We start from the raw sequence: 17,829 nt of genomic DNA, 5'->3' as shown, positions 1-17,829 counted from the left end.
GCCCGAGGTCGGGCAGAGCGACGCCGCCGCCGGTCGGTCCCGGAGGCCCTGGGCTCTGGACCGTCAGTGCCCTCGCGGTCCTTGCCGTCCCTTCTAGGGCGCGGTCGCGCTGCTTCCTCCCCCACGGTAGCCCCTCGGTTCCCGGGGCGGCTCCCGAACCCCAGGAGGGGAGAAGGCGGAGGAAGCCCCGAAGTACCGGGGAGGGCTGTCGGGTCCGGTTAGAAAGACCGAATAACAGATGGTGGAGAGCTCGTATTGTGAAGTTTTTGAGCAGAACGATCGCTAATAGCCTTGCTTGGACGTCTGGGGTGTTACTGAAGGCCCATTTAATCTAGAGGTCAGGTGAAAGAAAACAGGCAGGAAGGTGTGGCACGCCTTGGAGGGAGAGCAAATAGCAACAACAATATTAGTTTTGCCTGTCATATTCTTAAAAGTAATTTGAAAGGAGAAGTGGCACTTCTGAGTACAGGATATCCTCCAAAAATCTTTCCTAGGCATTGCTGTGTGTGTGTGTGTGTGTGTGTGTGTGTGTGTGTGTGTGTCCACCTCGGGCCCCAAGTGAATTCTGTCTTCCAAAATCTCAAGTCTGTGCTTAGAAGCAGTTGGTGCCTCCCATGGTCCCAGGGAAAAGATGTGAACTTCCTAACTAAATTCTCCTGTTGAAGTCCTTTTCCTTCTACCTTTCTGTCCTGGCCTCATACGAAGCCCTTGCATTCCGATTCCTGGGTTCTCTTGCTCTGGTTCTGCGCCTCCTCCAGAAGAGAGGCGATGACGGTGGGGGGAGGGACCCCGCGGCCACCTCCAGCTGCCCCCGGACCCTTCCCGCGGGGAGGGTGGACACCTTTTCACCCTTTTGCTTTTCTCCCTTCCTTCCTCTAGTCCTCTCCCGAGCAGGATCCTGTGCTCGAGTTCTATATATTTCAAGAGTTTAACATCCACTCTAAAAAAACATCCCGACGAAAGACTTGGTCCGGAATTAAGAAACCTTTCTAATGTTACAAATACTAAGTTAAAGCATTGTCTTCTTATTTTGGTGTAACTGGAAGTTATTTTTTATGTTCTCTTGCCACAGATAGCTCTATATTCAAGTTAGGTTAATTTTGAAATTTTCACTAACGCTGACTGTCTTCACTCTAGTCTCACAGAAGGAGAGGACTGGAAACACCGCGAAGCATTAAGCGCCCCGGCCTGGGCGGTGACGCAGGCGGCAGTGGCCCGCGGTGACCTCCCAGGGCCTGGCCTCTTACGTCACGAACCGGCCCCAGGCCGTGCCCCAGGCCGGGCGGTCGCCTCTGCCCCTGCAGGTTCGCTGGGTGGAGGGTGGGAAAGGGGAGTTTTATCCCGGCTGGAGGAAGAAATGAACAGGACTGTGAATCATTCAGATCTTCAATGGGGTTGCTTGTGAAGGCGGGCGAGGGGGGGTTGCCTCCTCTACCTAACCCTGTGATTCACAGCTTCTCAGAAATTTACATAATACAAGGGCGTAGATGTAAACCTAAAATAATAAATAATAATTCGACAGCACATATTCCATTTTCGCACCACGGGCCTGGATATGTTCCCGGTGTTGGCACATTAGCTGCTTTTCAGAGCTTTTTGCTCACAACGGAGAACATCTGAACTTTCGCACCACTGTTGAAAGGAGAAAGAGAGAAAAGAGAAAAAGAAATTGGCTTTAATGACGCTGATTTAGACTTCTGAGTAATGGCAAAGGTTTTAATAAATTAAGAACATATGCTGTGTACAAAAGGCAGCAGGCATGGTAATAATTGGGGTCCCTCACTTCCCAAAGTACTCCCCTTTTATTAGGCTCAATATTTTGTCCTAAGCAGTTTTTACCCTTTAGTACTAATAGAAAATTCCAATTTATTATTTCCCTAAATAAGTGAAGGCCTTAACATCTACTGAAAGAGATCCTGTTGTCAACCGGGCTCCCCCTGCCAACTCAAACATAGGGTGGAAAAACATAGGGCAGGTACAAAATACACTTGATTGCTGTCAATACCTTTCAAATAAGCCCCCCCCCTTAGCCCTTGATTCAGATGCCATCAGAAGACCAAATTTGGGAGTCCCAGTTGGGCATTTTCTTAATGAGTCCTTGGGAAAAAGGTAGAGAAAGGAAAGCTAGGGGCAGACATTGTGAGAGCCCAGAGTCTTAGTATTTTGGCCAAGAGGATTCTGCACTGTGCCTTTCGCAAGTGAGTCTGGTGTCCACATCACTAGAAAGCTCAAGGACACTGCTGTGAGTATCCAGCAGAGGCCCTTCCTCTCTTTTTGTTTAGATGCGAGGTTTCCTGGCCATTGGAAATCAGAAACGGGAAGTTTTTCTTTTCCCCTTTTCTGCCATCTATATTTTACTGTTGTCCTTTCCTGAAAAATCCCTGTGCAAAATTGGTGGTATTCCTTAACAATCTAATCCCTCCATAGTTTGCAGTTTATTTCAAGTTAATTCCTAGAGTTTTCAGTAAAAAATTTACAAGTAGGAATTCCAGAGAAGAAAATATCTTCTTTCTCAAACGCTCACAATAGGGGGCCCTCACCACACTCCTAACCCCAACTGCCTCCAAGGGTAAAATCTAGTACCTCTTTTCCTTCCCCATTTCCATCCTCTTAAAGTTGAATTCTCCAATTATCTGTTGAAACCAAGAAAATCTTTTCCTTCTTTTTAAGAAATGTCTTCGTAAATAATCACAGGACCAATTTATCTGGGATATTTTGGGTGCTGGAATAAATGATGCCAATTTCCTGACCAGTCTTGGCCTCCTAGCCTGGGTTCTCAAGTCAGGGAAGCTCACACATCGAGTGGACCCCTCCTTGGGGAATGGCTACTGTGCTTCGGTTCCTCTTTGCTTTCATTCCTGAGAGATGCTAGGATCAAAAAGAGATTTTAAAATAAAACTACATGCAAAAAGCTCTCTCACCTTGTTAAAAAGCTAACTATAAACTTTTCCAAAGTTTTAAACAACTACATTTTAATTAATGTATTTATTTATTTGGTACAGGGAATCAAACTCTAGACTTCATGCTTGCCAGGCAGGAGCTGCGTCACTGAGCTACATCCTGGCCCAACAACTACAATTTAAAACATCCCTCTGTGCGATGGGAGATTTTAGGTTGAGTACTTGGAAATGTTCAAGTACACATAGGAATCACATTTGCTAAATTATATTTTCACAACCTCAAGGACTTTCCTTGTACTTGGGGGCACACTTTTGTATATTCAGTCCTAGTCCTATGTTCCTCAGGAATACCTGCTTTGTTCCTGCAGATTCAGGAAAAGCTTTTTAAAAAAATATCTCAGTTTGATGAAAGCAGATTTTATTTCTTAAGAAACAGTTGTTTATTTCTTAAGAAGCAGTTGTGTATTTCTAAAATTAATCGACTTTCACACATACTATTCTAGTTTTATAAAATACACACCTAGTAATCACACAATGTAACAAAAAATTGTAGCATTTGAATGAATGATAATGAATGAGCTTCTTCAATACAAGAACTTTAAAGTGTGTTAAAAAAATTATTACCAAGCCATGCAGCCTGGAGAACCTAATAAAAACCTCACTCTCCCACGATCCACACCCTCACCTTGCCTTTCTGGTTTTCTCTTTCCAGTTTTGGGGATTCAGTCCCTCTGGGCTCTGACCTCTTGCTATGTGACCCTCTGTAGTGAAACTTGCCAACTTCCCTACAAAAATCTCTTTCAAAGACAAAATTCAGTTTGCTTGTTTGGTACGTTAAGGAAATGCTCTAAAGAATGAACTTCAGCATTTAATCAAGTTTTCCCGCTTTCAATCATACCCAAAGGGATGTTCCTGTAGGGCTGGGAAAGAGAGAGAGCTGGTGCTAAAGGGCAAACCAGAGTTGATGGAGAGAAGAGCATGAAATGATTTAACATACTGCTTTTAATTCTGGTGTAGGGACGGACTGGTGCCATGTGAAGGAGTAGTGCTCTATAAACACAGATAAGGCTACGGAAGAGTAGCTGCTGTGTCTGATGGGCTTTGAACAACTTTTAATTTGAAATCAATTTGTCACTGAAGAGTGAGAATCACTGATCCTGGGGGAAGATAATGTAGATGGAGACTGAGGACAGGTGTAAAATGTTTATTTGTTGATTTTGTTTTCTGTTGCTCAGAAATAGACACAAACACAGCAATGCTCACTGTACAGTTGCAAACTACACAGAGACTGAAACGTTCCTAGTGTCAGAGTCCCTAGGTCTGGGATTCAGAAGCTGAAGGTCAGCTACTTTGAAGGAGTGGCTGGGTGGCACGTACCCTTCGGGTTAAAATGTAGCTCCTCTCCAGGCCAAATGTGGGGCACCATATCTTCCTCTCTCTTTAATTCAGTTAGAGCCTCCTCAAGGTCGCGAAGCAAATTGCCTCAGTACTGCCAGGGCCCACAACTCTCTTGCCACTGACAGGCTGGATGGGGACAGGAGGGGATGTTCTCTGCCCCTTACTGGGCCCCTTTGCTATTCTAGTGTTCATTGCACCCAAGAAGTGCTGCTGGGCAGGCAGGGCTAAACAGTGATCCACCCTAAGCATCCACAGTCTTTTTTGTACTTGGTTGCTGTGGATGGAGCCATGCTGGGAAACATTAGGCAGCTGCAGCCTTCTCTCTTCACCTTTGTACTCCGCAAGTGCTTCCTCGTGTTGAATTCCTGTTCTGGGAGGCAAGGTGCCATTCTAGGGCCCTTACACCTTGGAAAATGTCTGAGCAGCATTTCATCCCTGAAATTTCCTTGAACTCAGTGTGCTGGCCACAGGCTGAGGTTTGGGATTCTTCAAGTGTAGTCCGGCCCCTCCTGGATCCTCCTGGTCCCCTTTTGGTGTCCCTGACCACCACCATCTCCTAGAGGACTCAGTGTGCCCTCCCACTGCCTCCCTTCCCTATCAGCAATGCCAGTACTTTCAGGAGACCAGAGCTGGTGTGCCCTTCCCTCTCTCCTCCTCTCTTCTCACCATCCTGGCCAGCTGTATAACCTAGAAATTAGATAATTCTAACCATGCACAGACGCTCCAGGGCTGGGCTGGACATTTGTAGAGCTGAGAGTGATCCAAAAGGACCTGTACTATCCCCGGGAAGAATGTGCGATGAGACCAGTGGTTTGTGTTGGCCCAAGCAGGCCTTCCACGGAGTTTCTTTGAATCTGTCACCACATTAAGACAGAGTTAATAATGGCTATTCTTCTTTATATGTCTCTAATCCTTACAGCAATCTTCCCTATTAAATGTCCGTTTTAAAGGAAGGTTAAGCAACTTCTCTAAAGACACGGTGCTCAGGTACACAGGAGAAGTGTAGCTCTTGGTATTCAAACCTAGACTTTCCTAATTCTAAGGCCAGAGTTCACATGGTAGGCTTTGAGGTGCACTCTGGGAGGCCAGTGCAGGAAGGTGGCAAGTTCAAGCTCAACCTGGGCAAGTTAGCAAAAAGTGTCAAACTAAAAAATGAAAGAGGGATGAAAATGTAGCTCAGTGGGAAGGCCTTTGATTGAATCCTTAGTATAAAGAAGAAAAGAAAAGAACACCTGAAAGAATTCTTTTAGTGACCAAGCTGCTGTGAGGTGCAAACATTTCTGGTTGGGCAGTCTTTTAAATCAAGGGGTTTCTTCATTTAGGAACAGACCAAATTCTTGCCTCACCTCCTCTTCCCTGGTTGGTACACACTCACACCCCAGCACCCACTTCTACCAGCAAACAGTCACACGCTGTATATGGACAGCGAGTTTGTGCTCAGCTGTCTTTTGTGACTTCTGGAACTCAGGCTTGGAGCCTTGCACTCAACCTGAACATCGCTGCTCCTTACGTGTCTTAGTCGATGTCACAGGGAAGGCAGCTTTAGGCAACTCTACGTGCCACTTTCCCAGACAACGGGGCAGCCCAGGGAAAGCTTCATTCCCAGCTCCCTGTGGAGGGGCACTTTGTCCCAGCCAAGTGTTTGATGGGTGTCCCCGCTCCCAGTCCCTCTTGGCCACTTCCCTGCCGCTCCAGCCTGAGGGCTCTTTCTCTGCAGGGAAGTCAACCGCAGCCGCAGGCTTCCTTCCCCAGGGGTCCCGAGAGAGGGACAAGAAGGGAAAGGGAGATCACTTGCCAGCTAGTCCCCTACACACTAGTGGCGGTGGGGACTCTGGTAAAGACAGGGTGAGTCCAGAGATTCCACGTCCGGCTTCCAAATTCTGCACAAGATGGGGCGACGAGTGGAGGGCTGCGGTGGGGATTTGAGGTTTCTGCCCTGAGGGCACTCGGCCGCCAGAGGTGCCTGAATGTCTCTCAGGAACGTCGATCAGTCATTTCTCTTTAGGGACCCAGACCGGGAAATTTCCATTTTTTTGTTTTGGAAATAACAAAAGCGGCCACGACTTTTGCTCTGATCTCCCTCTCGGGTCCTTCGGGCTGGGTTTGGAAGGTCCTCACGATGCGCCCTGGGCTTCGGGGTCCAGGAACTTCGGGCGCTCGGCAGCTTGTGGCCGCTGCCCTCCCACCCCCGTCGAGGGTCCCAGCCGGCCTTAGCCCTTTGGCCTCCCCGACGTGGGCAGCAAACGGAAACGCAGCTGGAAAGGGCTTCTGAGCAGCGGCAACGTGTGCGCTCTCTCCCACTCGAACGCGTCCTCCAAGTGGAAGCCCTGGGACCCTGCCCAGTCGCTCGCCTTGGGTAGAAGAGGGCTGTGCCAGGCCGGGTCGTGGCCCTGGGGGCGGGAGGTGGGGATCCCCGGATGCGCTCTGCGAGGTAAAAGTAGGAGGAAATCCCTTCTCCTGAGCGAGGGACAATGAGCACCGGCTAAAGGGAATTCACGTGGAAAAATATGTGAATGCAAGAACTACGCACAGCTGGAGCAAGGTTTTACCCTGAGCTCGCTGCTGGGCAGGGCCTTTTCTTTCCGGGGGGGGGGGAGGCGTATTGTTATCTTCCTGCAACAGGTGTTTGCAGAAACTTTCCTTTTTTCCTCATTGAGTTTATCGGTACATTTTAGGTATACAGTACAGTTACATTCATTACTAGGATCCTGTACCTTTACATGCCAGGTCTTGGTTCTCATTTTTTCCCATTGTCCCTGCCCTCCCTTCACCCCTTCCTCCCCTCCCCATTTACAAGCACTTTATTTCCATTTTTTCATTTTCTCCTATTTTCTTCTTGTCCCCTATTACCTTCCCCTACCCTTCCCACTTTCCCTACACCCTTAGCCCCTTTCTTCCTATTTCACATTGTCCATTATATCATTAGGAAGAAATTTTCCTTTTGGACGGGTTAACAGATGGGTGCACTTGTTCCTCACTCAACTGTCCAGAGAAGGTATTCCTTGCCCTTTCCCAAAACTAGTTAGGAGGACACAGCTATTTCTTTTGAGTTAAAAAATTTTTTTTCACTTCAAAAATTCTGCAAGACTTGCTTGTTAGATTTTCAGCTAAACTTTTTTTTTTAAAACGTACATACTATATTTTAAAGAATAAAGCCATATAAAACCTGGCTTCCTTTAATAGACAAATGCCTGGGCGTTTGTCTTCCTTACACCTCTCACCCAGGGAACCATTATTAGGCCATTTTAAGCAATATGCAGACAGACTGAAGAGAATTTCTGGGCTACTCCTCTCCCCAAGCCACTTTTCACTCTCAGTTACTTTGTAAAAATTTATTTGTCTTTTTTGCCTCAAAGGTCAGTACAGGTAGTCCTCAAAACATTAAGAGCAGCTCCATGGTATGCCTTGATTACTATTGTTCTTGGTAAGGATGGGGGTGCAAGGCAGGGAAGGCAGCTTTAAAAATTCTCCTAGGTGTGGAAGGTAAGAGGAAAGAGCAAAATCCCGAGAGAATTTCCAAGAGGCAGCAGACAGATGGGCTAGTAGCAAGGACCTCTGGACCCCAGAAACCTCCTACACCACCGGCATCCCTTCATTGTGCCTTAATCCTATCATTTTTAAAAATGCCTTTGAATACTTTCTAAAACAGGTCCAGCAAAGTTGGGTGGTTGTGAATTGTTCACACTTTAGCACAGCACAGATCAGTTACACCGACATGAGCCATGTTAAGGAAATGGCCATTTTGTTTAAAGGAAAAGGAGACTGGGGACTGCTCAGTAGTACAGTGTATTCTTAGTATGAATGAGGTCCTGGGTTCAATCTCCAGAGTGTGTACTCACACACACACATACAAACACGCACAGAAAAAAATGGAAAGAACGGTGGGTAATTTGCAAGTATAGACCAGTTTGACCTGTGGGGAAAAACCTTGGAGAGGTACCCATAAATTTATGAAAAGTCATATTGTAAATCTTTAGAAGTAAAACATACTGGGTATCCAAATTTGTTTTCCTACGATGTTATAAATACTGATTAGGTACCCAGACTGGGCCACACATATCTGAGTTTAGGGTAGAATGGCTGGGCACCTAAAGGCTTGAAAAGGGTAGTGGGTGTGGCAATCGAGAAAGGCAGGAAGGGCACCCCAAAACCGTCTTTAAAACAAACTGACTTTGTAGAGTTCATCTCTTAACCAGAAAAGGGAAGGAAACTGTCTTCTTTCACGTTTATCTTGTTATCTTATGCAACTGAGCCCAAAGATACCTATATAAAAACTGCGGATTACACTTGTATTAACTGCCTTCATTTAAAATTTACTTGTGAATGTAGCGAGGTATGGTGGCCTCTGTAGTGTAGCCTACTCCTATGAGTTTGAGGCCAGCATGGGGAACATAATAAGACCCTAGCTCAAAAAAATTACAAATAAATTGGTGCAATAGTATAATATGCCTATATAAAGAAAAATTATTTAAAAATTCACAAATTATGAAGCATAACACTACTATCTTTCAAAGTCTTAGCCAGAAAATATTTTTAGGCAATTACTACTAAGGATGCCAACTCCTACTTAACATTACTGTACTAGCATTGTTAATAATACTCATTACTAGTTAACATTAAATGCTAATATTAGCTAATCATATGTAGTTAGCATTTTCTCTTATGAATATTTTTTGTCATGGTGATTTTCTAAAACAAATATTTGTGCCTATTAGGTACAAAATAGAGTCCATACCTTTTTTTTTATTTGATTAAAAGCAAAAACAGAGCCAAACACAAATGTCTGAAGTACTGCAAACATCTTTTACTGCATTTAATCTATACAAGTCTAATAAGTACAGGCTGTTATGACCAAATGGATTTTTATTGCCAGCAAGCTCTTATACTTAGAAGTAGGAGTACGGTATGTTGGTGGAAGCACACCTTGGGATTTCTTAAACTTAAATGTTCAGAATGGAACAAGACACAAGCCCAATGGATAATCTAGTCTATATTTGGGTTTGGTAGTCCTTTAAGCCCGGGATTACACCTGCAGACAAATTCAAGGTAATGAAAACCAAGGTTAAAGTTTTTATACACATCACAACACTGGCAAAATAACTAGAAAACCAACCTGGCACATAAATTATAAACCAGAAGGTACACAACATTTTAACAAAGGGAGGGTAGAGTTGGCACAGTGATCAGAAGTGGCTTCTTCTCACTATGTTATATTATGGAAAATACAATTCACTTTACACACAGGACCTTGCTCTGATGTGAGTGCAGAAAAACAAAAGGTCAAATTTGCTTTAAAAAGAAAAAAAATCATGTTCTAATCACAAACAAAGTCAAAGCTCATTCTAGGTCAAGCTACACAAAAGAGAAGGATCTTCCAAAAAATACTTGGCATTTTTCCCTTTTAACTCTAACTTCATTTCTTTCTTAAAGAAATACAAGCATTTGATTAAGACAATAAATATAATTACAAGGACAAGGTACAAAAGACAGTGTCAATGTCCTCCTTTCTTCTCCAGCACTATGTGTCATCAGGCTTCCTCTTCTTCATCACTGTCTTTCATAGTGATGCCCTGAAGCCCTCCCCCTTCGGAAGCAGAGACAGTGGCCTCTTCCACTGTGAGGCGTCTGTGCAGAGTGTCATAGGTCTTACTGTTCAGTGTTCCTTCCAATACCCCCTGCAGTCGAAAGTCCCTATAAGTTTTCTGGAGGGAGAAGAGAGAATTTGCTCAGGTGAGTTAGACTACATGATAGATATGAAGTGTGATCAAAATATATAGTGAATGTTTACATTACAAATTTTATTTACAGTGAAAGACACATTGCCATTAATCTCCCTCAGTTTACTCAGTTGGCATTTGGAAAAATCATCTTGGGTTATCCACTAGTGGATTCAGATTGTGGCTGCCCACATCAGTCACCTTGGTGATGTACTTCAGGAATGTACATTTCTGGAATGAGTGACATTGAATAGTAGTACTCAGACTATAATCACTATGAACAGATCAAAACATTGTGACTATCAGGTGACAAATTTATTCCCTTCCTCAAAACTTTACTTGTTGAATCCCACAGGATTTACTGTTTGAATAATCTGTAACAAAGATGATTTGTTTGTATATATTTATTTTTAATAAAAATATTCTTAGTATTTCAATTGAGGAGTATTTAAATTAATACTGTAAATCACACTTCATTTTGTAAAATGCATTATTTTGGGAGACAGGTGTATTGAGGGAGAGAGTTAATCCTATTGTCAGTAAAAGAAGTTCACACTCTTAAGAATTTGTGAATTCTTTTTTTTGGGGGGGTACTGGGGATAGAACTCAGGTCCTTGTGCTTGCAAGGTAGGCAGTGGAACCACTGAGCTAAATCCCTGGCCCAAGAATTTGTGAATTCTTAAATGTATTTGCATATACACTGGGTAAAAACTTTGTATATCTAAATGCCTGCAGAAAATTTACCCTATTCGTTGAAATCCCTTTAGAAGGGGAAGGGATAAATTCTGGTATAAGACTTCCATAGACAGGATAATGAAACAAGTATTTGCAATTTTATAAAGTAATAAAATTTGTATGTTGTAAATATAATTTTTATAACAAAACCAGAATATATATTTCTTTTGACAGTGATTCCAGAAACTTCTGTGGCATTTAAAATATGTAAGGCCTTCCTTATGTTTACTTTTTAAAGGGATTATCTTTACATTTTCTATGACTAAGGAAGACTGTTATATTATTACAGGTATTATTCTCAATTTTTTAAAGTTGGAGACAAAAATCTAAAGTTAGTTAAATGGAAAAGCAAGGAATGAGTGGAGTTATCCTGTTCTGTGGAAGCACTTTGAAGGCCTTTATTAAAAATTTTCTTGAAATGTTGTCTTGTTATATTGTCCAGGCTGGCCTTGAACTCCTGGGCTCAAGTGATGGTCCTGTATTAGCTTCCTGAGTAGCTAGGACTACAGACCAATGCTACCATATGGTCTGTGAAGACCATTTCTAATGCTGAACATCTTTCACAATGCTCCTACAGTCCTCTGTTATACTAAGAATATTAAGCAGCCAGACAGACTTCAATGGATTGGCTCAAAGAATCAGTACATACCAATATACCACTAATCTATTCTAAGTGATTGTTGGAGGTCTTCCCCACCCGACTGCCCTGGCCAATATTTGAACTTAATAGATGAAAAAAGTCAAATAAGGAGGACTATTACACTTTATGTCTCAAAATCCTAACTCCAGTACCTGGAAATTATTAATAAAAGATGCTTAATTTCACTGAACACACAATGTGTTCCTAACATTTCTATCATTACCAGAAAAAAATACCAGAAAAAAAAAATTCAAACACCTGAATTTAAGGTACTTATTCACAGGAGTTGGAATGTGCCTGTTGATCCGCTCATTTAACATGCCTACCCTCTACTGGCAACCTTCTAGGAAAAACAGACCATTATAAGGTACTGGGAGCACTGGGGCTTTTAAATTTTATCATCTTGTCTTCTCTCATATAAGTGATGCTCATATTATCACTGCAAAATTCAGAAGCAACATGTAAATGGTAAGGGTGGAAGAGTATGTATTTTTTATTTGGCTAAATTTTTGATATAAATTGCATATTTGAAAAAGCCTATTAATGTCCAAAAATGAATTGAATGTGAGGAATGTTCTGAGTTGTATCTGTCAGTGTCTTTCTTAATAATAAGTATGATTCAGATTGAGAATATTTTTTTCTGAAATTATCAAATCTGTTTTCACTTAAATTTGAATACTTCAAGATATATTCAATTTACCAGCTTTATGTGCTCTAAGTTGAATAAGCTTATGATGACAAAGGCTTAAGCTTACATTGAGTCACAAATCATGGCTACAGGGGCTGGGGACTTAGCTCAGTGGTTCCACTGCCTGCCTCACAAATCATGACTAAAGTAATATTATCTTACACCAAAACTCACGAGAGCTCATGAGAACTAGTGAAATAATTCTGAGAGGCAAATTTTGTCTAGAGAATCTAGTAGCTAATATGAATGGCATTATTGCCACAGAAATTTGTGCTCAAGACTATTATTGCCTTATAGTTAGATTAAAAATACTGGATATCAAGGACATAAAACATTCACTGACAGATGGTATAAAGTATTATTGTCTCATTGACATATATTTGGCTTTCTTTATTTATAGGAATGACTTCCTTTAAACGAAGTTGTCCAGGACAAGTTTCAATTGTAGATTTGCCATCCCAAAGACTATTTTATATACAATTAAAACAAGGTCTTTATTCTATTAGCAAGCAATAGCCAATTCACTATGCCTTAAATTCATAAAATATTATCAGCATTCAAATATCCTGTTATCCTCCCTGGCTGCCAGAATGGCTCGCTTGGCTCCTATTTAAGACAAGTGCCTGCTCCAGGGTACTGCTCACTTCTCTTCTTTTCTCCTAGCAAAAGAGGCAGCTGATTTATGTTAACTGCTTTTAAACGCCTTATGGATGCTAGTGAGAACATAAATGCAACAGCCACTCTGATTTTGGAGGGATTAATAATAAATCAATCTACTGTTAAATTCTTACACATAATTTGAGAGAGCTTGATTTTTTACATGGAAATCTTACTGGTCTTCATTTTTCCTTAGTGAGCAACATAAGTGAACCAATTAGTGTGTAAGTATCTTTATAGGGAAGTTGACTATCAATAATTTTGATGACCTGTGGGTCTCCATGGGCACAGAAGGATGGCAAAACCTATATGTAGTAAAGATCAGAATGCTAGAGTTTGGTAGCTTAGCTCTGGGTGGAATGCACCACTAAGGCAACATGCAGATTGGCAAAGAAAGCTACTTTATGGGCCTTTACAGTTATGTATCTTTGTTTTTTTAATAACTTTGCTTTTAAAAGAGGGGTTTTGAGACAGGGTAGCCTAGGCTGGCATTGAACTTTCAATCTTCCAAGCTCAGCCTCCCAAGTGCTTAATAGTTTCTTAAATATTCACTAGCAAATGATCATTATGAAAAGAACCACATGGATTCTGAAAAATGATGGATATATGTATGAAACTCAAAAAGTTTGTGTATATTTAAAGAAGGAAAAATTAGAACATTAAATTACCAATCCACCAAGAATGATTTTTTTAATTATTAAGGAGAGCTTTATGCCTTGGTTAAAGGTGTTAAAGAATTAGCTCAGCCTGGTGAATGCTTATAAAAATATAAAGCATATTTATGAAATAAGATAAACTGGATTAGGTGGCCATAGTGGCACATGCCCATAATCCAGCACTGGGGAGTGAGGCAGGAGGACTGCTGTGAGTTTGAGGCCAGCCTGGAATATATAGTGAGTTCAGACCAGCTTGCACTACAAAGTGAGACCCTGTCTCAAAAACCAAACAAACAAACAAAAAAAACTGAACTAGAATATAAAGATAAACTGAACTAGAATATAATAAAATGTTATTATATAATTTAGAATAATAGTATTATTATTATTATTACTAGGGATAAAACCCAGGCCTTCACACAGAGCTAAATCCCCAGTATGTCTGTCTGTCAGTATGTATGTATGTATGTATTTATTCGTTGAGACAGCGTCTTACTAAGCTGCCAAGGTGTCCAGGCTGGGGACTGAACTTGCAATCTTTCTGCCTTGGCCTCCCAGAGTGCTGGGATTAAAGGCATGCACTTTCCACACTCAACATAAAATCGTTATTTTTATGTTAAAATATTCACTGACATAAATATTTAAACTCTAGTCTCTTAGCAAATGTATGTATATAAATTTTCTTTTTTTTGGTACCAGGGATCGAACTCGGGTCCTTGCCCTTGCGAGACAGGTGGTGGAAACACTGAGCTAAACCCCTGGCTGAACATATAAATTTTTATTTGTCAGTTATACTTCAATAAACCTGAAAATAATTTCACTAGTGCTTGATTTTTAACTACAAGGATGTGTTAAAATGAGAAAAGGAATAATTTTGAAAAATAAATGGTGGTCATATTAAAAATGGAGATTTTAATTATAAAAATAAAAGAGCTCAACAATTTATCAGCTAATATTAACTGGCTAAATTTGTAACTTCTGATACGCTGAACAGAGTAGACCTTAGTTGAAAATATAACAATAAGGATAAGCAGCTAATCCTGAATGGATCACAGTTCAGTACAGACTGCAGCCTTCCGAGTATACTTGTTTGTTTGTTTTTTGTTTGTTTTGGTGCCAGGGATTGAACCTGGGACCTTGCCCTTGTGAGGCAGGTGGTGGAACCACTGAGCTAAATCCCCGGCCCTTCCAAGTATATTTGAAGGGTAAGCACATTACCCCAATTTCTCTGATGAAAAGCGAACTTTACTTCAAAGCCCTCCAAGTCAGACATAGAATCCAGAAAGAAACAACAAAGAACCAAGTCAAATAGAATGTATCATAGTGTGCTTTTGCTGGTAAGAAGTGTTCTGGATCAAAGATATTTTGTCTTTTAATGTACTGTAAAGATAGAGTATTAAAATTTTTGGTGGCAATAATTTTACTTGCTACTTGTGACTAACTACAATTACCATTATTGTAATATTACATTATAGTCTGGTTCTACAGTCCAGCAGATTTGTTTATTTCTGACTTTGAAACAGAACTTTCCTGTTTGTGGTTCTTTGTAATCTGTGATAACCTGTGTGTTTATAGCACAAAACATTTGTATCAGACTGCAGGAACCTAGAGAATAATGGAAAAATGTAAAGTGAATTAAAAAAAAAACTTTGAATGATATAAGAGTGGTTCTTTCTGGTGTGTATTAGAATCCTCAAAGTGTTCTGTAAAGATAGTGATTATTGGGTCTGATCCTTGGTTTGATTCCACAGGTCTGGGCTAGAACCCAAGAGCTTGGAGTTCTTACCACGTTCTAAAGTGATGCTGCTAATAATGCTAGCACAGGAATGACACTTTGAGGACCACTGCACATGTTCTGTCTACACGCATACTCATGTGGATGTGTATGTGCATTGATACGGAAGTCAAGAATTTCTGTTTAAAGAAACAGTTGATTCTCAGCAGCTTAGCAATATGTTTTCATCCATGAGATAAATTTCTTCCTAAGAAGCATTTACCTTATGATAATTTTTTTTCTACTAGAATTTACAAAAATTATGTCAAATAGCTATTATTTTAAAGCTCCTATTCAGTAAATACAATGTGTAGTTATTACCTTTTCCTTTGAAGAGCAAAGTCAAAATGTCCTGATGAACTTACATGACATCTTAGTTTTAGATGGTCTCTAACATTTAAACTGCTCATCTTTTTATAAGAAGGGGCATAGTTCCAGAAGAATTTAGCCAGTGACAATGTGTTACGTTCATACCAAGATAAAATTAAATAAATGAGATTCCCATAATTCTATTGGCAAGTACAGTGTCCTCAGAATAATACATAATACATAATAATACATAATAATACATAATATAAATTATTATAAATTATTTGTATTATAATACATAATACAAATTAAAAGTATTATGAGCAAACAATTATTTTTCTTGAGAAAATTAATGCCCAATTATTGTGGACACCATACTTATGTAAATGTGCTAGGGGATCTATGTACATTGTCTTAAAATGTGATTGCTTACTAACAACTATTCTTTTATTTATTAGTGCAAATGAATACATATTCAGTAATCTGAAGATTACTTATTAAAGTATTAAGTTATACTGTTAAGTGCTTACATTCACTTATATTTCTCATTTTGTTTGTGTGTGTGTGTGTGTGTGTGTGATAATATCTTGCTATTATTCTTTATAGCTGTATGGGCAATTCACATCTAAACACGTTTTGTTTACCTTTACAATCTTGATGAGAGTCCTCAGTTGATAAATGTGAAGCTGGAGATCTAATCTATCAGCCAACCACATGCAAATAACTTTCATGGAATTGCTGTACCATTGCTGGAAAGAAAGATGGGGGTAGAGAGGAGGAGAACAAAAAAGAAAACCTCTGTAGTATTCATTTAGCAGATTGGTTAATGAGGGGGTATTCACATCTAAACACATTTTGTTTACCTTTACAATCTTGATGAGAGTCCTCAGTTGATAAATGTGAAGCTGGAGATCTAATCTATCAGCCAACCACATGCAAATAACTTTCATGGAATTGCTGTACCATTGCTGGAAAGAAAGATGGGGGTAGAGAGGAGGAGAACAAAAAAGAAAACCTCTGTAGTATTCATTTAGCAGATTGGTTAATGAGGGGGTAATGAAACACTCTGAAATGATCACAGATAAGCACTTAAAGTCAATAATGCTATAATTTCCTGTTAACAGAATTGTGTCTTACTAGCTAAGCTGACCTAGGCTGTTCTTTACATGAATTAACATTATAGCCTTTCAGCTGTAACATATTCATGGGAAACAGTGATTTTGCACTTTGCAGCCAAGTAGACTGCTTTGTAATTTTTGGGTAACAATGGATACTAAACATACATTATGGGATGGAATAGATGGCTGAGCAGCAGGAAAAAAAAAAAACAGGCAAATTATTTTGAAAGCAAAAGTTCCCATTGGCTTAGATGTTATGTAAAAGAATCAGATATTGATGTTTTATGACGTAATAGTCAATACCTAGAAATAATATTTTAAAGGACTGAAGGCAAAAAACCCTACAACTTATTAAACAGAAATACTTACTCATACCTTTATTGACTGTTAAGAATTTGCCAAGATGTTTAAAAACCATCTAAAATCAAGATTTATTGAGATCACAGAAACATTATCAACATGGAATTCATATGTGGAAATCTTGAAACAATGTCAGTTGACTAGATTATGAAAGAAAGATCAGTTTCACTTTGCAAGTGTTTTGGGAGGATTTATACTTTTTCTCTGTTTACTACAAGCTGCAGAAAATACTGAAATTCTCTAACATAATTTCCTGCTCCTATATAATATATACGAGAAGGAAAAACACAAGAAATTTTGTTTCCTATTTTCAAACAAAGCCAATCTAACCTTAATTGTGACATTTTAAGGGATTCAGTGATTATGTGACAGAACAAGGTTTATGCAACATTGTAAGAATAATGGTAGTATATAAATAACAGAGAAATATCAGCATTCATTCATCACATAGGAAATGGCAATAGAGTTTTTGAAGGAGATCTTGTGTCTTGTTTGCATATAGAAACAGCAGAACCAATATCCATATTTTTAGGTATTTAAACACAGAAAAATATTCTCAACATTTTTTCTCCATACAGCAAAATAGTAAATTTAATTTCTAAGAGGAATCTTGAGTGATACAAGTGTGAAATATATCTGGACTTGTATTTATTGACAGTGTTCAAATACTAAGTAGTATAAGAAATGACATTTTAAGTAAAAATTAAAAATGAGTTTCACGTTTCATCATTCATTTCTATTAATTTGTTAGTATACTGAACTTACATGCTTAAGAAAATTAAAACTGACTTCTAAGTTTTAACAATCAAATAGATTATTGAAAACGTCAAGCTTTTAAATTGTGGGTTAGACTGTAATTTTTAAAACATATGTTATT

General features: G+C 39.9%; 1 protein-coding gene and 1 long non-coding RNA gene across 22 annotated transcripts in view; one reads left to right on the top strand and one right to left on the bottom strand.

The window, feature by feature from the left end:
* Positions 1-9,095: 9,095 nt before the first annotated feature.
* Cadps2 (calcium dependent secretion activator 2) overlaps positions 9,096-17,829 on the bottom strand; it is a 554,060-nt gene continuing 545,326 nt past the window's right edge. For all 21 annotated transcript variants that reach the window (XM_033758047.1, XM_033758048.1, XM_033758050.1 and 18 more), the window contains 2 exons: positions 16,338-16,442; positions 9,096-10,000 (listed from right to left, as the gene is read on the bottom strand). In XM_033758047.1, coding sequence (XP_033613938.1) covers positions 9,827-10,000; positions 16,338-16,442 — 279 coding nt within the window. In that variant the 3' untranslated portion in view covers positions 9,096-9,826. The remainder of the gene's footprint in view (positions 10,001-16,337; positions 16,443-17,829) is intronic.
* Positions 9,965-17,829, top strand: part of LOC117283984 — a 47,303-nt gene continuing 39,438 nt past the window's right edge. The window contains exons 1-2 of the long non-coding RNA XR_004515023.1: positions 9,965-10,028; positions 11,674-11,757. This is a non-coding gene — a long non-coding RNA (uncharacterized LOC117283984). The remainder of the gene's footprint in view (positions 10,029-11,673; positions 11,758-17,829) is intronic.

The sequence above is a fragment of the Fukomys damarensis genome, unplaced genomic scaffold (assembly GCF_012274545.1).
Source record: "Fukomys damarensis isolate Sample0158 unplaced genomic scaffold, DMR_v1.0_HiC HiC_scaffold_4, whole genome shotgun sequence".
Classification (NCBI taxonomy): domain Eukaryota; kingdom Metazoa; phylum Chordata; class Mammalia; order Rodentia; family Bathyergidae; genus Fukomys; species Fukomys damarensis.
Note: the sequence above shows the minus strand (reverse complement) of the source record. Positions and strands in the feature narration are given on the sequence as shown.